The sequence below is a fragment of the Oryzias melastigma genome, linkage group LG7 (genome assembly GCF_002922805.2).
Source record: "Oryzias melastigma strain HK-1 linkage group LG7, ASM292280v2, whole genome shotgun sequence".
Classification (NCBI taxonomy): domain Eukaryota; kingdom Metazoa; phylum Chordata; class Actinopteri; order Beloniformes; family Adrianichthyidae; genus Oryzias; species Oryzias melastigma.
In genome coordinates, this window is record NC_050518.1 from 10,411,863 (window position 1) to 10,434,956 (window position 23,094).

The 23,094-nt window shown below is 38.3% G+C and overlaps 1 protein-coding gene across 1 annotated transcript; it reads right to left on the reverse strand.

Moving 5' to 3' along the window:
- Positions 1–176: 176 nt before the first annotated feature.
- Positions 177–14,563, reverse strand: cttnbp2nlb (CTTNBP2 N-terminal like b). Its single transcript, XM_024292641.2, has 5 exons — positions 14,436–14,563; positions 12,360–12,467; positions 5,589–5,840; positions 4,354–4,461; positions 177–3,095 (listed from the first exon to the last, which is right to left on the reverse strand). Exons 1-5 carry the CDS (start codon positions 14,439–14,441, stop codon positions 1,803–1,805), a joined length of 1,767 nt encoding a protein of 588 aa, XP_024148409.1. The 5' UTR covers positions 14,442–14,563; the 3' UTR covers positions 177–1,802.
- Between the last annotated feature and the right edge of the window lie 8,531 nt (positions 14,564–23,094).

The following is a 23,094-nucleotide window of genomic DNA, read 5'->3' on the forward strand; positions in this document are numbered from 1 at the left end:
ACTGATGAATGGATTCTCCACTCATTTAAGCTCTGATGAAGGAATATAGTAAAAAAGCGGTCTCTGCACTGCTGGATCCATCATGCATTCTCTGTTCTTTTTTTTGTTGTTGAAAAACCTCTACATTGCTGTACAGCATTCCTTTGTAAAAGGGAAACATGCTCATATAGACACGATTTTTTATTTTATTTTTTTGGACAAATTCTCTTTCCTATGGTAAAGAATTCATCCTATTCATGTATGCATATTTCTATTTTAATATGCTGGATTTTGTTGAAAGTCTTAAAGTATCACACCTGAAACTGTAACAAACTATAGTTACCAATTCCAGATCAGTGCAAAACAGTAACTGTATGGCGAAATGATGTACTGTAGTAGGATTCATGCATTACATGACCTCTGAGCCGGCCGCCTCATCACTTGTCAACTGAACTATGTGTTGTGTTCAACCCTAAGATTATACTTCCGCTTTACAGCACAAAACTGTACTGCCCAATTCTGTTTAAACAAATGGAATAAACATGTTGAATTTTAGTCCTTTTTTTGCTTATGATTGTGTACTTACAACTCAAAGTTGGTTAAAGTGAAACTGAGTAGAGGAAACTTTGAAACAGGGACCATTTATTTAAAATAAAGTTGGTTTAAGCAGTGTTTACAATACATTTACTGATGAAAATAAGACAAGACAAGGAAAAAAAAACCTTACAAGACTTAACTGATGCAATTCATTTTTTGACTACAGGAGAGACAAATTATTAGATTCTAATATAACAGTGATAAGTTTACAAAAAAAAATGTTGCACCATCATCCCTGAAAAAACTGGATTTAGTCTAAAACCTGTTGTAGCAAAACAGTGCAAAGTGTGCTTTCTTTCAAATACAAAGCTCAGTGTTTTTAAGGAAGAAGACAATAGAATAGAATACATGCATGTGATATTTGTTTTACAGCAGCAAAGTTTGTTCTTTTTAAAAAGATATTTACAGCATAGTTTACAATTTCTAGAATGCGTCAGCACTTGGAAAACATCTTCTAAGTAGTTTTGCTTTTAGTTAGTGTTGGAAATAAATCAAAAATTAAATGAATTGTTAATTGGAGAAGTGCAGTTGAACAATAATATCTGTTAAAAAAGTTAAAAAGTATAGAGTACTTATTTGTTACGCTTTAAAGAACTTTAAAAGCACAAATTGAAAGAATACTTAAATTTACATCTTTATTCAAGCATCCATAAGTTTTGTTCTAGTGGTTTTCCAGTTGCTTGGAAGAGCAGATGTTCTTTAAAAAAAAGTATATCTACATTTTGTTAGGCAGTTTATTTCTAAACCAATTTATTACCAAACTTGATTTTAAGTAAAACAATCAGCATGATGCTTAAATTCTTTTCTAGTTGATTAGGCTTTTATTAGAAATGTAAACGAATAGTGAAATGAAAATATTGTTTCTTCAAAATCTTTGTAAAATAAAAAAAAATTAAAAATTGAGATACAACTATTTTTCCTTTTGCCTTTCATTCTTTGTGCTTTATCTTAAAACTGTTTTTGTTGAAACATTTTTTGCCTTTCATGCAGACTTTCCATTTCATGTCTCTGCCACACTTTGGATTCTGGAAACCCACACTAAACCTGTCACATCATCAGTTTGGATGTGAGCTGCTTCCTGACTTGATAGAGTCACACTTAAACTGTGAAGTTAAGGATTGCAACTAAGACATTTTGCATGGAACAGCAGACAGGGATATTATTGAGAAAAAAAAAAGATCTTTTTATTCCTGATTCATTTTGGAAGTAGTGTTTGCATGAGGCTGTCAGGAACCGGTAGAAGATAAGACCAGGTCTGATCCCTTCACTCCCTCCTGCTCACTGCTGCTGTGTCCGCAGTTCCCAGTCAGCTCTGGAAAAAGGGCTGTTCTCAACGAGTGACTCGGTGAGCCGGGTGTAGGACTGATACCTGGTCTTTTTAGTGGCACTGGTGAAGGGTGCATCTTCTCTGAGCGAGGAGTGAGGGGGGAACGGATGCCAGGAGACAGAGGCCCCGAGGACGGTGATCTCCCTCCAGTAGGAGAGGCAGCTAGATTGCGATAGTCCGTCCCAAACGGAGAACTACTGATCGGTGCCAGCTTTACTCCGGCCTGCTGGCTGGTGAAACGAGACAGAACCTGAGTGACGGTGTTGCGAGCTAGCTGCTTCGCTGGACTGTGCTCTGGTGGAGGAGAAGTGCAGGCTGTGGTGGGGGAGAGGTCTCTGGGGGAGAGGGGGCCACCATGCTGCTGCTGCTCCAGCTCAGCCTGGCTCTGAAACTTGTTCCTGGCAGCCTGGAAGCGCTGGTTTACCCCGGCATGGAAGAAGGACTGATGGAAGCCTGGACTGCCCAGCCGCTTAGCAAGAATCGGAGAAGAGATGGGGGAAGAGGAGAGAGAAGAAGAGGCAGTGCTGGATGGAGACTGAGGATGAGGGTGGGACACAGGGTGAAGAGGGAAATGCAAAGATGTTCCACCTCCATTCTCCATTCCATTTTCTGTTCCTTTATCCTCCTGGGACACATCTATCTCTTTAAGAGGGTGAAGGCCGTTGGTCTTTGGCAGTGGGGACGATTTAGGAGTGACATTCATCTTTCCATTGTGCTCCGTCTGAACAGAAGTCGACACCATCGCCGGCTTGGACTCTTTTACTTCCTCCACGGCCTCCTTTACTGCTCTACAACTCTGAGGTTCAGCCAACCTCCGATTGAGTTCTTGCACTTGCTTCTCCAGCTCCCTTCTTCTCTCCTCCTCTGCTTTGAGCCTGACTTTTAACTGCTCTTGTTCCGCATGAAACTCAGCCTGCAGCCTCTCACATTTGGCCTCCAGCTGGGCCGACCTGCTTTTCTCCTCCTCGACAGCAGCTCGAAGCTCCTCTGACGCGCTCGTCTCTTCTTGTAGCAGCTTCTGAAGTTGGGACACCTTCTGAGCCTCTTCCTGAGCTTGCTTGCTCGCTTTCTGCAGCTCCAGTGTTAGGTTTGAGGAGAGCTGCTGCTGTTGGGACAGGGACTCCTCCACTTTGCTTACCACCTGGGCTCGCTCCTTTTCTAACCTTTGCACTGTTGAACACTCCACCTCCAACTAAAAAGAGGAAACAAAGAAATGCATTGTGTCAAACCGGTTGTTCCACATTTGGCCACAAGGGGGCAAAATACCATTATCCTTATGGCTTTTTAAAAATAAAGCAATTTCAGTTTCCTGCTTTTTAGGTCTGTTGCAGCTTTTTGATATATAGATAAAATTTATTTAAGTGAGTTAACTTTGCATTGACTAAAATTTCATCTTAAGTTTATAAATTGAAGTTTAAAAATGGAATTTGCTAAAGTTTAATGTCCTTTGCAGACAAAATCCATACTTGCTTTTCTACATTTCTGGCATTATTCTAAAGTACTGAAGAGGATCAGTATGGAGGATGTTTCACATCACAGATACACAAACAGGCGGCAGTTTGTGTTTCAACGCGTCAATGATTGCCTGGCATGTTTATGGAAAGGTTATTTCGCAGCAGGGTTGTTTGACGGCGACTTCTTGAAAACTTTGATGAGTCTAAAACAGGAAATGAGGGGCAATAAAACACAATCATGTGCCCTCTCTGTTTGGTTTTATGTCCAACAAAACACCAAAGGCAGGAAAACCTGAGGAAGACGCTCAGGAAATTTTTCTTACATAAGTCCTCTGTTGAGTCTGCGTTCTGAGCATACGCTGCATGCACGGCTGATCTCACATTAGAATAGAACATCTATTATCTGTCGTTTCCTGAAACCATAAAGTCCCTTGGCTGCTGGACAGCAAAACAATGGCCTCCTGCTCATCTGTTTCCCCTGGAACAATTTTCTGCTTGTACGTACGGGAAAAGTGCCTCTGTTTCACTGTCTACTTTTGACAAAAATCCATCCCTCTCCACCCTCCTGAGATGGAACTGAGCCTCGGGCCTTAAAAAAAGCAACATAAGAATACAGAATCCTCATCTGTCAACAAAAAATAAGACTAGTTTTTTTTCATCCATCTTTTACTTAAAAACAGGGTTCCTATTGCAGATCTATTAGGGAGCCACACACTTCCTGTCCCTGTCCACCTCTTCCAGCTTCTCAGGAAAGATACTGAGGAGTTCCCAGGCAAGCTAAGATATAATCTCTCCAGCGTGTCCAGGGTCTGCTTTGGGGCCTCATCCTGACTGAGCCTGTATCACTTCACTTGGAAGGTCTCTGGTTGACATTCCAACCAGATGTCCAAACCGAGCTATATTTATGGGTGCTCTTTTTTTTTCTTTTTTTTTCCTTTTACCTACGTTGAAAGAACAAAATGTATGTGTGTTCCATGTTTTACATTCAAGCCACACCTGCTGCAGGAGTTTATCTCGCTCTGTCTGCAACATTAAAGCAAAGTCAGCACGCCGCGCAGACTCTCGGGCGTAGCACTTCCTCTCCTCCTCAAGATCAGCTATCACCTGTAGAGGAAGAAAAATAATGAAATGCAGACCTAGTCAGAATTCAGCAACTCCAAATATGTAAAAATATCGCCCAGGGAAATAACTTTATATTGCTTTAAATGTGGAGGAAACAAGGCAAACTGGATTCCACTTTATTATGTCTGTGCTTAAGTCGGAATTCCCTCCCTGCTCCCAAACTACTAATGAAATAAATAGTGCAGGACTATCTAGTGCCCTGGATTTTAAAATAAAATTGGACATGATGCTCACTTTTTTTTTGTTTTAAATATGACCTCAATGGTTTTCAAAATTAAAAACCTAATAAAGATGAAAATTTTACGAGGACTATTTATGAATTCACTGCGTCTGAAGTGAAAACTTTGATTGTTTATTAAAAATTCAATTAAAATACTTTTTTTCCATTTGAAAATTTGTTCAAATGCAATGCATTGTAGTCTATATACATAAATCTAGTGAACATTGATGCTCACTGCTCTTCAGCAGACTTCCTACACATTCTCACCCCCAACTTGTTTTCATATGGATGTATGGTTCAGTCCGTTCCACATCCCAGTATTGGAATCGGTACACGTTTTGAAGGTTGGGGGCCCCTGATTAGCATCTGTGACCTGGTACCAAGCAGCCCTTGAACCGGTACTGGTTCACGGCCCGGAGGTTCGGGACCCCTGATTTAATGGGAAGAACGGCAAAAAACGACAAGTTGGGGAGACCCAAAACGCCAAAAAGTGATCCAGAGGGAGCTTGAACCATACGTTGATACATGAAGAGGTAGGAGTGAGTGTGTTGAGACTTCTGTTAAATTTCTAGAGCATTTGATTTTTCACATTGTAAATTTGGACAGCTCTACAAAATGGCTATATACTGTAGTTCACTAAGTAGTGAAGGAATTTGGACACAACCCATATGGTAGAGGGTGTTTTACAGAGGATGTTAATTTATCTGATTTTTCTATGCTTCATTTCTGCCTACATAATAGAAACCAAGTCAACTGCTGACACATTTGGACATACACATTCTGCACACACAGTGAGCTGGAGTGCCACACTTGTATAGTTACTGCTGTCAACACTACCCAACCTGACATGAATTTGTGTGGGTACATGTGGGTGTGATTTGCCATTTACCCTCCTATGTCTGCTCTCGGCAGCGGCCAGTTGTCCCATCATCCTCTCCTGCATCCTCCTGCAGTGTGTCATTACCAGTTTCAGCACAGCCAGAGGGTTTGGACCCACCGCCCGGCCCTGCAGATGTGCGTGAGGTTGGGAGAGTGTCTGCTGGTGCTCTGCAGCTTTGTTGTCCCGCTGCAGGGCCAGGAAGGGATCACTTAGATCATACTGTCCGTAGCGCTCCTGGACAAAAGTGTCTCTTTGCTGGGCCTAAGAAGAACACACAACACATGCATTTAGTTAAGACTGTTTGGCCAAGCTTGTGTTCAACCCATTTGTGTGTACAGTAAATCCTTACTGTGTAGAGACCTGTGTGTTTATTGGGTAGTGTCTGTTTGGGTAGTGTCGACAGAAAATTACATGAAGCAATGCTACGTGAGCAAATAAAATTATAAAGATTCTTACTGTAAAAAATAATAACAAGTACCTGTAAATGATAGTTCTGAACATACACATCAAAAGTGTGCGTTTCTGTGAGTGTGCAGGAAATCTGTGCTGTTTTTATTGTCAGCATGAGTGCAAGCAGATGGTCGTTCCTGTCAACCCAAACACAAAGAGGTGAAGCACTGCTGTCCAACCCCCACAAGGGGCAGATGTTAACTCCTCCCCGGGGATGCTGGGGTGAAGGACTGTCATTAAACTTCTTTTAGACGGAAACGTGAAATGTCTATGAAGGAAACAGATTTGACTAATCCTAAAGCAATATTTGACTAAAATATATTGTTGGATCAGTGGCAAGAAATCAAGGCTAAAAGCACTTTTTTTCCATAATTGTTGAAGCTGCTTTGAATGAAATAGAATGCGACCTTCCTGACCTCACTTTGTGTCACGGGGCCATAGGGGGTCTCATTAGCAACAAAACAGTAGATTTTAAATCTGGAGACATTTAGGGCCAACTGGGATGTAAATATCTGCAACATTTAGTTTGCCTTTAGGATGTGAGTCTTTGTCACTGACGAACCGTCACAGAACTGTGTTCTCCTGCTGGATCCTCATCATGTTTTCCTACAGAAACACACCCAGAGGGCTTCAGCAGGGACGCTGAGTTTGGGGCTTTTTCAGACTGAACAAAGGTTGTGAGTCTGTGCTGAACAGATAACAAGACTTGTACAATAATTCTGTCTGAGCGCCGTCAGTCTCATACAATGTTTGAGACTAAGCAAGCCTTAAGGGTGCTACTGTTTGGGACGTGAATGTCCAGGCGTTTTGAATTAGCTTTGAAAGCATGTGAGTATATGTATGTTGTGTGTGTGTAAAGCAAATGCTTCTTCATTTAGCTTCAGACAAAACTCCTTTTTTGCTCAGTGAAACAGCTCTTTAAGCTGGCTATTAAGGGCTGGCTGCTGTGTATGTGTGTGTGTATGTGTGTCAAATCAGTGGATTTGGTCTCTTGGTTTTTGTCAGGACAGTTCTGATCATAATGACAGAGTGTACTTCCCCTTCATGAGAGGGCACAAGAGGCAAAAACCCCACTGGCTGCAAAGTCCTCATTCCTGCCAAACGACTTACGACAAATACCTTTTATAGAAAAGTCGTGGGAACAAATGCACACGATTCAATTTTGAATGCAGTTGCTGCTGAAATGGATACGCTGAAGCATGTTGTTCTGTAATGCATTCCAGCTGCTGCGACTAGGTGTGAGGGACAACCTGATGCCTTTCACCTGAAAACCCTCTTTGTCAGTCAGTTGTATACAGCCTGAAGGCACATACATGGTCTCTGGGAGCTGAAATGAGCCGCAAAGCCTTTCCCCAGGAATGGCTGTCACACAATGAACCGCAGCAGTCACAAAGCTACAACTGAACATCAATTTATTCTAGCAAAAGACTATTTTATAAATAAATACATTTAAAAAAAGCTAAAAATTGAAAACATTCAACTGACGTCATCCGTTCTATACTTGGAGTTTGTGTGGTTTAGCAGTAAAAGCAGAGTTTGTTATAAATATGGAGCTGGAAAAAGCAACAAAAATAACCACTGGTTACATCCACTGCCCTACACAGAGCAGATTAAAATATCATCTTGGAGAGGTCAATATGTAATCTACCACTGATAATCACTTCCTGGAACCATTTACTCAAATAATACTTAGAATCCATTTCCAGGGCCCACCATAGATTTACTGCTAGGAAATAGTCATTAAAAGCATATGTATGGTTGTAATTCAATTGAATATTATACATTCTTTAATATTTCTGACCCTGAAGTCATTTTTGCGGGAAGAATTTTTCTCTCAAACACAATAGTTTTGGTTATTTTTTTGATGAAACTGATCAAAAATTGCACACTAATTTAATCTAATTAATTCCAGGTTTAATCAAATTGTTGTACTTGATTCTAAGACCAAACGCAAGTTATGTCAAAACTTCTCTTTAACTCGGTTGAATATCTCCAGAATAAATGGGACTTTGAGTAATCTGTTTGCACCTGCATGTTAGGAATGAAGTGTTTTCACGTTCATTTCCAACTTTGACACTTGGGAGTACCGGTTCATGCACCCAGCATAAAGCTAGCAGAAAGGCAGTCCTTGATTTAATCTGTAAAGCACAGGTGTGTTTGGGTGTGCAACTTTCTAATCACTGACTACACATTCCTTTCAAGTGGGCTGATAGAGGAAATACTTGTGGTGAAGTGCTACTGTGGTGGTTTTCTTCTACACACATCACAGAATTGCTTAGTAGGTTCACAATAAAAACGAATGTAATTATTCTGATACTGCAGATAATGAAGGAAAATCACAAAGCTTTAAAAAAAAATCAACTATAACTTTCTTGCTATGTTAAAAAAAGTTACCAAATGTAACTTTTGCATGAATTAAGTTATATGTACATTTTTTAACTCTGCAGATCTTCATTGAAGGTGTGGAGGAAACTTTGGATTTTTATCCTCTAAAATAAATAAAAGACAAAGAATAAAAACAAGCTGCAAAACTTTTACTTTAGAGCATGCAATAAGGTTTGTATTTAATACTTATCCTTTTACCTACACATTAACAACAGACAGGCATGGAGATAACTATAAGGACACCTAACAAACACCCCATTGTAATCTTTTATGACCTCAAATGCTATCATGAGTGGTTAGTGATGAAACATGTTCTCTGTCTGTGTTCAGACATGACAAACAGGGAGACTCATTTGAACGAGGAAGTGGTTTAGTGTAAGAATGGGCCAATAATTGAACTGGAAAGGGATTGGGTGGTTTTGGGGCAAGGGCATCGAATTGCAGTTTTTATGAGCTCAGACTGATTGTTGTCTTGGTTTGGCCGGGTGTACTTTATTGCTTTTATTTGTGGCATCAAAGCAATCTCCTGTTTAATAGAGAGAACTAGGTTTGGTTGCAAAGATGTCAACTACTTCAAAGGTTTCATTTGATCTTTGTGTGTTCGTATTAGCAGAAAGAAACATCAAATCTTGTCACTAGTGCTTGAAAGCATTTTAAAGGCAATATTTTGCCTTAGAGAGTAACCTTTTTTACTGCTGCCTTTTTATTTTTTTTAATTTATTTGCTTGACAGCACGTCAGATATGGGCAGTGGCCTGAGTCGTAACAGTCCCCACTCTTATCTTACAAACACACCCTTGCCAGTCGCCATTGTTTAAAGAATCAGGAAAATGCGTCAGCCTACAAAAACAGACAAAGCCTTTTAGGATTAGAGGATATGACTACATACAAACACCATGCAGAGATTCAGCCGAGCATATTAAACTGCAAAAGCTGTGATGCACAAATGGGAAAAACCCTAGTTATAAAACTGCAATTTTGATTATTTGATAATAAATCATTGCAAAGGGAAACAGAAATTTATTCATTTATTATGCAAATACCAACTATTTCTTTATGATAAAACCCTCAGTGGTTCTAGATTTTCAGACACAAACAATGATAGAATTAGCTCCCTATAGATAAAAGCAGTTGTCAGCTCAAAAAGATGTGCCACACCTCTTGGAATGCAGGAACTGTCTGGTGTTAGTTCTCAGGAATGTTCCCTCCAGTTAAACCGTGGCTCTGCTTTCTTAGTGATGACAAATAGAAACGGCGCAACGCTATCTGCAGAGACTTGTCCCAAAAGTGACAGCATCTCATTTCGAGTGCAGTGCAAGCTAAAACGGATCAAAAGTCAGTCAGTTCTTTTGGGGAAAGCATGGGTTAAAGCTACTTAGCGTGGTTGCCCTGAGTAATCTTCAAGCATCCATGAGGCTGCTGTGAGAGGAAACACATTTAAAGCGGGAAACAGTGGGAAGCATTTGAAAGCCTCTTTTTTACTTGCCTTCTGGCCATCTTCAGCAGGGAAAACCTCTCTCTGGTATCAAGTACCAGTTAAAGACAAACCGTGTTACTGATTAAACTGTAAGAAAAAGAGAAGCACTGATTTCACGAATGCCAAATTGGTGCACAAAGAAGAAGTTCAACACTGGTCAAAGTAGTTGACTATCAGGTCTTTACTCTCTACAGTCTGCACCAGCTTTTACCAAGAGATAATTTGATGTAAAGGCCCTAAATGGGAAAAGGGGAAGTCAGTGATTTCGGCCTACAGCGCTGAACATCCTCTCCTAAGTAAACACTACAGTCTTTGAGTTGATCCACAGACCACCAAAATGTGTGTGTGGGTTTTTCTTTTTCCTTATTTTAGTGGGTGGGAGAGTTCAGCAACATTGGTCACGGTAAAGCATGAAAGACCCCCCATAATGTGACCATGCTTAAAAAACAGAAAAAAAAACAGAAAAAACAAGCCAAGCATATATTTTCCAAAGGGACTGGTTGGGTGTGTGGAGCACTTTAAAATCAAAATTACATTCCTTAGATTTTAACTGGTTGAGTTCCTTTCCGTCTCTAAGACCAGAGAACTTCAAATTACCTTTTAATCACATCTTGTTAACTTTTTTTTTTTTAAAAAAGAAAAACATTTCAGCCTCATGAAGGCTTATTTATTACAATAGAACAATTGTGACTTGCACTTTTCCTCATCACAGACTCATAATCCAAATTTCAGACAGCAAGCCAAGCTTTCAGGGTCTGAGAAGTTTAATCCAAACTTAGGACAGCTGTTGTAGTCATGAATGGGAAAAGCAGCAGTGGCATGGAGAGCTGTTTGGACGAGACACACACACATACACACACACTGCAGAGCATTGTTGCTGAACCAAAGCTTCAGTCTTTCACTGGATATAAGTGAATGAGTCACACAGAACAAAAAGGGATTTAAGGAACAAGCATGGGAGAAACTCCACTCCAACAGTAGTCATCTTTGAGGCTGTTGTTGAGTAATGTCTGAGGTTTATTACACAATGTGAACTTCAGAGTTGAGTTAAAGTGGTGGTATTTTTGTGACTTTTTGATGTACTTACATATTAGACGTGGAAATCCGGATTTCAAAGACTTTTAAGGATTACAAATTACTTCCCAACAAGAATCCATAAAAGCTAAAAAGTCACATATTTAGTTATTACAACATTTTAATTTAAATCACATGGATTAAAATTAAGGTGGGGTACAACTCATCACTGAAGCCTTACTTCAAATGACCCCGTCATGAACTGCAGTGAATCTGGATTCAGCGCTCACACACTGTGGACTGGTCTAACCAGCAGTATCGCTGCTGCTCTGCTGAAATAAAAGGCTTTGAATCGCAGAATGGCCCCTGTGCTATTGTCCTCTCAAGCTGTGTTTCCTCAGGTTCCTGTTTACATATCCCCTCCCAGTGAGCTCACATTCTTTTTTGCTACGCAATGCTGAAACCAGATCATCTTAGTGCTAAAAGCAGTAAAAAGCGTTTCCTGTAGTGTTATTTTTTGTTATCTACTAAATGAAAGCATGCAGGAAAGAAAGATATGCGCTTTTGACCAGGTTTAAAAATATAGTAAGATTATTGCAAAAGACTACCCAAAAAAAGACACATCACCTTGCATAAAAGCAAAAACTAAGACAGCGGTATGGAATAGAACGCTTTTTTTCACTTTTTGGGCTTTTGGCCTGAAGCAGGTGAACAGACCTTTTGTGAAAACTGTGTTTTGGTACATTAGGGTTTGTGTTAACACAAAGCTAAAGAACAAAGATGCAAACAATGACCATGGTAGGTAATAACATCATGTTTACAAAAAATTAGACCAAAGTGAAGGTGTAATATTGTAACTTAGTGGTTTGTTGAAATCAAATAAGCACAAACATATATTGCTACACCACCAGTTTAAGATTTGGGCTTGATTTTATCTGCAGGACCTGTGTCATATTAACTGAATAAACTGTGTACAATCCAAGTATACACAGAATCTTACAATGAAATACTATTGTTATGAGATAACTGAAGGTAGTTCCTCTACTCAAATATAGTCTAGTAGAGATGTTAAAGGCAGAACAATATTTATAAACTTCAATAATACAAAAATACCTTAATAAAAAGAGAACTTTCTTAATTATCCACATGTCATACAGACTTTACTGCCACTGAAAATTGTTCTACAAACTATTCAATATGTGGACTTATTTTCCCACATCCAACTTTTTTAAGTTTTTCTACCTTTTCCAGGTAAATAATAGTGTCATATCTCATGTGTTGTTTCTTTTATCCTAAAAGTTAAAGTATACACAATCCTAAAACCATCGAGATGAGTGTTTTTTTTTCTCCTTCCAGCTGTGTAAAATGTTCTTCCAGAACAAAATGTAGAAACACTCCCTAAATGTGTGTTCTGGTATGAATGGGAGAGTGCATTGGTGAGTGTTTTAAACTCACCCTCAGAGCGTGGATGACTGCTTCCTGAGCCTCAAGCTCGCCCTCCATGATACTGAGGAGAGTCAGCAGCTCCACTCTGCTCAGAGCATCCACATTCATGGTTTCCACCTGGAGAGAGAAGAACAGATGGGATACGTTTTAAAAGCTGTAGCTTCAACTTATTATTATCTTGTAAACTGAGTTCATTTATATATGTTTGAGTACTATAAAAGGATTTATTAGTAGCATATAACATGTGGCTTCTCTTTGTGTCTGGTACAGAAGTGATATTGTTGGACTCTGGGCCCCATCTGTGGCCGAATTGTGCTCAGACCTATAAACAGGAAGCTATTAGTGTATCTAGACATCAGGTTTACCGGGGGATTGGGGATCATTTTGCTGCTTTATCTAGTATTAAATGTCTACAACCAACCTTTTTTTTAATGTTCCAAACTACAAGACTCATGGGCAAATCTTTTACCTTTTTTTAAGCCTACTAGCCTGTCTGCACTTAATCCACTGTATCCTATGATTCATCTGAGTCCAGGACCTTTGAGAAGAAACGCTGACATCATCCATGACTGTGTGAGGAAGATGCTCAACTCAAAGTTTCCCCTTAAAGAACTTCCAAGAAGTCTGTCTGCATTCTGCTCCTTGGAACATGAGTGATCTTCTGAGTATTAATAGTGTGTTTAACAAAATTTGACTAAGCAGGAAATATCTTTTGGTAGCAAACACCTCGGTAAACCCATTAAAGACCCACCTCGATGATCATCGTGTTTTACCGTGTTCTTGAAGCATTTTCTCATGATGGAGGGCATATATCAAGTAAATTAAGCTTGAAACAACTTTTCAATATTTTTGTTTTACAAATCGCTGAAGCAGACGAAAAAAATGCTGTTGAAAAAAAAGGACCTACAACACAAGCTCTCTGCTCAGCTCCATTCTGATGAATCCACTTGTAGACAACTAGATCCATTGTTTTGTTTAGATTTATTTGTATGCATCAAAAAATAAAGTCCTAATCTTGAGTTTCTAAAAGCAAATCTTCTCCTCCAAACTTCCACTGAGCCTACGTACTTTGTCAGAAAAATGTCCTGGACTATTTTCCATCTGCAGAATTCCTGGGTGCATTCTGTGGCTCACCGCACATTCACAGTGAAGTGACAGAGTGTGAACCAGCAGTTAATCACAAGCTGCTAACTTGTCACGTATTATAAAAGCTGATTTCTTTTTTTCGTCCAAACACATGTTTGCGTACAGACAGACAACAGTGAGAATTTTAGGAGTTGGCCACACTCCCCATCTGTCACCCAGTATCAAGGTCTATAAATCAGCTACCACGGAAAGTCACTCCAGCATTCCACTGATACCAAAACCATGAAGATCATCACTCAGGAGTTAACTGCTAAAACCCACTTTGAACTCTAAATGCCTTAAAGTAGCAGCTTCATATTATAAATATTGAACATAGAGCCAGTAATATTGCATACATGTGCAACTTATTCAAGCAATTCAACATTAGTTATTACACCTACATGCAAAATATCATTCACTTAATGATTAATTTTAATGTCTAACATTATTTCTTCCTTGCAGTAATATAAAAGTATAGCATTATGAAGAGGCCTGCTCCTGTTTACAGCACTAGCTGTTGATGGTAGCTGTGCATGCAGAGGAACAGCAAAGGATCCACCTGCCACCCACCCTGGGCCTTTGTCTGACACATGGGGATGTTTCCAACTTAGCAGCATTCACTTTCATTACTTCCTGTCACTGATTCCACATAAATCACATTGATGATCATTTGTGGCCCTGCTGTATTGATAATAGCAAAATCAATACTGAACACCAATTAACCTGATGGTGAACTCAAAATAAGTCCACAATGTTTGCTTGTCCTAGAAATGCAATGAGCACTTTTTTGAAAAATAATGCTTCCTGTTTTATTATTTATTTATTTTTTACAAAGAGTAGAAAATTGTGCAAAAATGTCAGCTTTGAACCATTTTTTTAGCATTATGCTTTTCCACCTAAAACTAAAACTAGTATTTTGAAGCTGTAACTACTTTATTTTAGGTCACCATGGGGACATACCTTCATGCGCTCCGGTCTCCTCTCATTAATTGTTGTCCAAACCCAAAAATGTGACTCCACAACAACATGTATCAAAGCAGTCCACTGTTACAGGCGCTCCTACTCTCAGGCGAGCGTGAACAACAGACGCTCAGTGACGAGCCAGGCGGCCAATCAAAGGGGCGGAGTGCGACGAATTGACCAATGGCCGACGGGGTTGTCTGCGGGGGGGCGGGGACACGGGCGTTCCCACGTCTGCCGGATAAACCCCTTTGTTTCGGACGTCCAACGCTGGATAATTGCCCACCGCTGTAGCGTTTGGTGATTATTCCAAATATGTCCCCTATTTTGTATGTTAGGTGGCTTGCAAATATTGAGCAAACTGTTTCATATACAGGTTGAAAGAAAAGCTGTTTTTTTGTCAATAAAGAAATAGAATAAGACAGAAGAGACTTGATTATAGCCTGTGTGTCAGTAAGAACCTCAGACTGGAGCTGTTTATATTCTGATGTTTCAGCTCCCCCTATTGGCCAAACGGGAGTATTGCAATTGTGTGTGCACAGATCCCTGAGCAGCAACGTTTTTTTAATCAATGGGATAATCAATAAAATCCTGATTGAAGTAGCTTTGCCATGAAACTAAATATTAAAACATTAATGTGTATTTATCTTTATAATTTATATTTGATTTATTTTATGTTATAGTTTGTTAAACAATAATAACAAAACTTAACATTTAGCTGAAAAATATGCCACAAAAATGCAAATAAAAAATGTACAATATATTACCAGAAGTATTATCTCACCTGCCTTGACTCACATATTAACTGTAGTGCCTGTGACCAAGTGATTAGGACACATGAATCTGATCATTGGGAGGGCTGAGCAAATACTTTTGGTAATATGGTGTATATATACGCCTACACAAACACATACACATTTACTTATACAAGATTCCATTTCAATACTATCACCCAATTATTTGCCATTTTACCAACTCTGTCTCATATAGCAGTTATTTAAATAAAATGATTGCCGACATATTTAACACTTTTCAGTAAAAGCCCTTTATTGAACCTTTTTGTCTACTTTGTTCTTCCCGTCCGTTCACTTTCAACCTTATTTCTCTTTTTAATATCTTGTTTCAAAATGACAATTATTAGATCTACAAATCCACACAGCAGTGCTGCGATGGTAGACACTTCAGATTTTTATAGTTATAATATTCATAGACATTGAGGACACTGGCAGCCTTTTTTTATGAGAGTTTCAATAAGACTTATTCAAGGTTCTGCTTCGTCTTTATGACGTCAATGTGCAAACACTATGCAGGATGTAGTGAATCATTATGTCAATTTGTGTACTTTACTGGTTTAATTTCTGACAATAAATTCTACTTTTTTTGCTTAGTTGTTTGACATGTTAAACAGAAATGACAAAGCTTAAATGACTAATCTCTTATGTATTCAATCATTGGCATTTTTCGTTAAAGCTAAAGAGCCACAATAAAGGAATAAAAGAGCCACATGTGGCTCCGGAGCTTTAGGTTGCAGACCCCTGACTATGGTCAGTGAAATCTGGACTCTGAAGTCATGTGACAGTATTTTGCTAACAATCCAGATTACATAGATATATACTGAGTTCAAACATATATATATGTTTGTTACTTTAGTTATTTTAAAGTTGAGTAAATAACAATCGGGAGTCTACTACACGGAAAAGTGAAGAATATGCCATCTAAAGCTCAAGCCTCAAAGCATAAGTCAGCAAGCTGTTTACGTTTCTGTAAAGTGAACTGAGAGCTTACTTTAAATGATAAATGCCATGTTCTTCAATTGGGCTTCACTACCCTCTTGGAGGACACTGTACAGTCACAGACCCATTCACCCAAGCACACACACATTCACACACTCATGCCGGCCTCAATGCACAACATTAGCACCAACATATAACCATCAGGAACAATGTGAGGTTCAGTGTCATGCCAAAGGACACTTCGCTGAAGCTGAACCTGAGACCTTCAGATCAGAGGCTCTTCCTCTGCCCCCTGACCAGTTTAAAAAAAAAATGTCAGTGAAGGCATTACCCACCAGAACTGTAGGCTATAAACTTCAGCGTTACACAACAGACTGACCTAGCCCTTAAAATCTGAAAATCCTCGCACAAATATTTGTCTCTTTTCTGTGAATTTGGTTTGAAACAAATCTCCTGCATGTCCTCCAGTTCTAAAGTTAATTTTGAGTTAAACAGGCTTTTTTTTGTCTTTACTCCTTTTGACAGAATAATGTCGGGTCCCTAGATGTGTATAAATTCTGGTTTTCACATGTTTTATATTTCTTCCTCCTTTAATCTTGGGCATAGCATCTTGAGGACATAACAAGGACATTCCAACCCCTTCAAAGTGTGAAAGTTGCCTTTGGCTCCGTCGGGGTAATCTGAGACATCATCTGTCAGTCTATCTGTCCACATTCTACAAGCAATAGCTGTTGCATCAAAGACTACACCAAGAATGATGGGATTAATGAATGAAACTATCACAAATTATGTTAAAAAATGAAGACATTTACTTAATCATTCACAAAATCTCACATTTCTTCCATCTAATACTTTAGATGTTGTCTCAGTTTACTGGGAGTCTCACCACAGAGCAGCTCAATTCAACATTCAACTCACTGGCACAAAACTAGCGGAGACTAAATGGATTTCGATGCTATTCTGAGCAGAGGGGACAAAAGGAGGTGTTTAACAGCAGCCGGATGACCAGCATGTCCTCCAGATGTTGTCTGGGAGGAAGAGATTGACCCGCTAATTATGTCTGATCTCCTGTCAGCTCGCCGTGTCAGAGGCAGCTTGTGACATTGACGGGGACACCTGGGTGTCTGGGCAGCAAACCTCAACTCTCATTGAATCTCACACTTCCCCAGAGGAGTTTCGCTCACAAACAGATGCATGTGAAATCCATTTTAATCCTTTACCTGCATGTTTTCTGGTTATTTGGGTAGAGCCGTGGTGAATGTCACCTTCCTGAAGCAGTAATTGTGTGTTTATTTGTGTGTATCTTTCTCTCTTGAACATGGAAGTCTATCAGTGAGTCACTCTGGAATGAGTTGCTTTAACATGGCAGCCGGACAACAGGAAGAAATATTTAAAACTGGAGCATGAAGAGGAGGCTGATGACTAATTTTGAAGCACAGCCATCAGCACGAGCTATTTCAAGTCTTTTTGTGAAATTAATGGCCAAAAAAATATATTTTGTTACTCATTCAGTGTAAATCAAATAAAAGGTTTAATATTCTTGCCACCAGAGGGCAGTGCAGGGTCATAATAGATAGTTCAAAACTGGATGTTTTAACAAAGAATTTTCTACTGCCTTTAAGTTGGTAATAAGAAGTATATTTTTATATTTTTTAAACATAGTTTTATAATTTTCTTTGATAAAATAAGAAATAACTTACTTTAATTTTGGGGCTCATCCCTCTGTGCTGATGCGTTTTTAGTAATTCATGTTCTTACACTGCTCTCTAATTGACTACCCTGGTAATTGTCTTACAGAAAGAGTGGCACAAAAGTGCTGAGTCATGCTGGGAGTTTTACAAAAGGGAGTTAATAGTAGCCCAACTATATCTGATTGACAGATATGTGAACTTGCAGACTGTGTCCAGCAAACAGAAACGGTCTTATGACAAGCACATTTAGTAAATCATGATTATTTTTTTCTAAACATCTGCCTTATTCCTTCTGAGGGAAGTATCTGACTAAGCATTCTGGTAAATGTATTTATTTGTTCATTATGTGTCCAATTTAAACACATATTTCATATTAAATAATAAAAATAAAATAAAAAATATGTTTTGGAGCTAAGTTGAACATTATTTATATAAAAAAATCTTAAATATTAACGTTTTAAAACCCTTTAATCAGGATATTGTGTATTACAATCGATAAAGCACAATATAAAATGTGATACACGATAAATATGAAATATAACAAGGAACTGGATCCAACTCCTGTCAGACAGTGGGTGTAAGATGCCCCAGATTACTTTTGACGTTGCAGTCAAACAGCTTCCAGTATTTCATAATCTTCACAATACGAGGAAAAGTTCAGATTTTTACAGGAAGGTATAAACCATTTAATCCACTATGTGAATGCTCCACATTGAGCACTTGAATTTAGAATTTGACAATATTATAAATTTTGTTTCTTTTTTGTCAATTCAAAGGGGTGTTTTAAAAAAGTTGAAGCAGACCTTAAATCCTGTTTGACATCAACTTCAAAGATAGTTTCTTTTAGATCTGAAAGTTATAGATGTCATAGTTTTATCACACAGAGGCTTTGATCTGCAGCAGCAATGTCAAGTAAAATAAATCTTAGTCAACTGTGTTGACATATTGGTTTTAATTTTAAATAGCTGAGAAAATGTTTAATTTTTACATCTTGTGCATGAATGTTTATAGAGGGTGAAGAATCATTCTAATGAAAATTGTGTTTTTGGTGTTATGTTTTTGTGGCATTTTTCTCACGGAGAACACGTATGAAGAAAATTAATTGAAATGAGTTATTTCTTTAGATCACTGCAAATCAGGAGCAGGCAAAAAAAAGGGAAAAGGTCAAACTTGGTGGGCCACAAGCTCCTTAATCAACGTGCAAATAAATAGATCCATGTAAGTCTTCATTTTCTTACAGCTGGATAACTCCAATATAAAATTTGTTCCCCTGGTAAAATTAGGTTGAGAGTGTTCGGGGCCAATGATGGGAAATGAGGGCAGGCTCAGAGGTGAATTTATGATGAACTCCTGCCGCTATGCAGGAATTATCCAATCAAAAACAACACAGGTTATAAGATTTTGGCTAAAAATGACATAATCATAATTAAAAGACCACTGGGAACTATTTTAAAGTAAATCAAAGAATAATTGGACTTAAAGGCCTTAAATCTCCTTCTGAAGGACAACTCTATTGATAAACCATGATAAATTTAAGAGCCAATCATATTAAGACGACTTTTTTATTTTTTCCTACCCAAGAAGTCACCAAATAAACTCAACATAAACTCGCTTATCTTAAAAACGAACATTCTGTGCACAATTATATTCTTTTCAGAGAATCCTAAGCTGCCGTGCACTTTAAGTAGCAAAAACAACAGTTGGATTTGGCTGCACATGCAACAGTAAAGTCTCGGGGCTTTCAAGGGTCACTTTTTAAAATTGCTCTGTAATACCTCGAGCATTTTTTGAATGTGTGAAAGCTGCTAAGGGAGGAGGACTCATAATCTCTCAATCTATCTTTAGCGTGTTTTGAAAGCTTTTTCTGATTTGTTGGACATGAGCCTGGGGGTTTAGGATGTCTGGCCACTGTCTGCGTGACGAGTGACTCTTTTTATTAGTAGAGCAGCGATAAGCACTAATACATGCACACTCATGCACTCACTTATTTAGCTTGACAAGAAAATGTACTGCAAAAACACAAACAGATTTTTCAGACGTCAAAGTCGAGCCCCCAGGCATTATAAGTAAATCTCATGTGAAATCCAGCATTTAAAGGAAACTTTTTATGCTTCAAAACAATAGACAATCCGACATCTTTTTATTTTTTAAGAGAAGTTGTGTTGCTTTTGTCCAACAATCTTTTATTGCAACCGCCAGAGTAAAAAAGTAGCAAAAAATAGAAATACTGTGGGATTTTAGACTGCTTTTCAATGATGTGTTTGCAACTGAGCTGCTTGTTTGTGTTGAAGGTTCAGTTGTCACATCTGCTCTTCATTGTCCTGTAGTCAGCCGGTGCACCTACACTACTGCCTTTACTTATTGCAGAGTCCCTGAGTCATTGCTGCCTCCCAGCTTTACCTCAGCCATCAGTCTCTGTCTCCACTCGCCAACACAAGATCTACACAAACCACCTGGAAATCTCTCACTCGCTTTAAAGACATTTCATAAATATTGGTTTATAAACAGCATTTCATCCGTTTTATTCCCCTCACTTTCTGCTCTTGAGTTGTGGCCTGGAGAATATCTTTTTTAATAAAAAACTTTTTCTTCAGGCTTTAACAGCTTTAAATTTGGTATTTTTTTTTCCCGGTCCAACATTTCTGACGTTGTTCTTACTCTTATCTGTGTTTTTCTCATGGAGCAGCACCGAGCAGGTTATGGATGGGTGTCCATTTTGGTACACACATACTGTCACAAAGATGATGTTTAAAAGACTTAAAACATAAAGTAATAAAACTGAGTGTTAGAAACTTGTATTATTGACAGCCTGAGCACTGAGGAAGAAAGTGAAAGGTGATCATGTTTCCATAAAGATTCTGTTTTGTTTACCCATTTCACTGCCAACTCATTAATACTTGCATCAAAAAGTCCACCAAAGCTGACCGCCTTGGTGTGAATTGGATTTCTGCAGAGTCAATGATCTGACCCTCATCAAACAGTAGCCGTGGGAGACAGAAAGTTGAGGTCGGTGCAACTCCCAGTGTTAAAAATCCAGGTAAAAACTTTTTTTGACACCCAACACTGCTGTCAACTACAATCACCAAGATCACTGTGGGGTTGAGTGTCTGCCGTCTATGCTACGACACAGACGGGAACCAAACCTGCAATCACCAATCAGAAGTCGATTGCTCTACCTCTTCACCAAGTCTCCACCCCTTGTAAAAAAAAAGAAATAGAAAAAAATTAGCACACTGTCTCTCATCTGTGTTTTAGACCAAATTACCCTTTCGTCATCTTTGTAATACTTCTAAACTAAAAAGAAAATGAATCACAATTATGTTAAACTAAAATGAGAGCGTAGGAATGCTTCAGTTTGCAGTTAAATACACTTTACAAAACAAAGGCAAAACAGAAAAGCTTCCATTGGTGATGTTGAACAGCCAGTCGTCATGTATTTGTGCTGCAAATGTAAAAACTGGTTGAGAAAACAGGAAAATCTATTTTAAAGCTGAAACACACTGACTTGAAATACATCATGTACTATGATCCTATGGCCTGTGTGAAGGCACATTTACAATCAAAGTTTACAATTTTAATACTCCTGCCTAAAAATATAGCTGAAATCCAACTTAATACAATCACTTTACCCCAAAAAACAGAAATCTGTTATGTCCTCAAACAATAATGTTTGAAACAGGGACAAAATATACAATAAAAATACAATAAATTGAAAAACAAAAATGTTCCCACCACTAAGTTCTCCAAAGTCTTTTTTGTCACCAATCTTCTGCATAGTTATGTTCTGCTTGTGATGAATCAACTATAAAAACATTAAAGTATTTGTTATCGGCACTTCGTTTTATCACGTTTAAGCATATCACACGCATCAATGCAAAAGGACCTCCTGTGTTCCTCTCACAAACACCACGGGTTCTGACAAAAACGTCTTCCTTTGATGCCCTCGGAGTGAGATAGGGTTATAATACCACAACTCCAACCTTACACTTTGAAAATCCCTCTGCTGGCATTGATTAAACCTTTAAACTCATCTCAGTTCATCGCTAATCCTTTCATGCCAGAAAAAGGCTTAGATGTAACTCTTAGTATGCACGGATCTATGGAAACCAAGCCCTTCCTCCCACTGCTTGCCTGTGACTCCGTCCACATGAAGGGAGGATCTTTACTAAATAAAATGACCCGGAAGTGAATCAATTAATTAAATCAGATAAATTAGTTAATTAAAAAGGTAAGGAGGTCTTATGTGTTCTTTATTTTCTTCTTTAGCAGCAGATATACCAGACCATCCTTTTTAAAATGAGAAAAAAAAAATCCCACAATTCTTTGTGGTCACAATAATGAAAGTGAAGCGATAAGCAGCTGGGTTTGATTAAAACAGAAAAACTTGGAAGCATCAAAGGATCAGTGGCTAACTTGCAATTTGCTTTCATGCTGTAAACTTAGCAAACCATCAGTTTTCTTCCAAAGAACACCTATTCTAAATTTGTTTAACAAACACTATAAATCAAAATTTGCTGTAATGATATTACTATGTATTTTTAATTGTAATAACAGCTTTATTATAGGTTTATATGTATGACATAGCTATAAGTTAATTCTGGCATGTTGTTCACGTTGCTGTGGGGAAAAGTGAGTCAAATTATGCAAATGCACAGATCCCTTTTTTCTGGTTATTTTAAATTTCCTGTCTTTTTTTCATGACTGCGAACAGGAACATAGAAATAAAATAGTATCTTTTTTAAATAATAAATTTGTACAGAAAGGAGATCTTGTCACCAGGACACCTTCAAGTCACATCCTTACGTTTTATACATAGCTCTCTTTTAGTAGTCTGAAAAATGTTACAGTAATAAAAATGTTAATACAATTTACAGAATTACTTGAATTGATTAAAGTAATTTATTATCAAAATTTTGAAGGTTTAAGTTTGTATTCACATCCCCAAATGAACACCAGAATTTGTTAAAATTAAACCAAAATAAATTAGATTCAAAAATAATTTCAAGGAGCCTTACAAAGAGATTTGGACCCAAGAACAATCTTTATTTTAAACTTGAAAAAAAAAAAAAACACCTTATTAACTTTCTGGAACAATGCTGCACTCACTATGACTGATTCATGAGACTTGACTTTGGGTGTATTCAGACTGGAAAAGTTCATTGGTCTGGACATAGTTTGCTTAATTTGGTTCAGATCGAGTCTTTTACCTAGTTTATGCTCTGTATTCAAAATGCC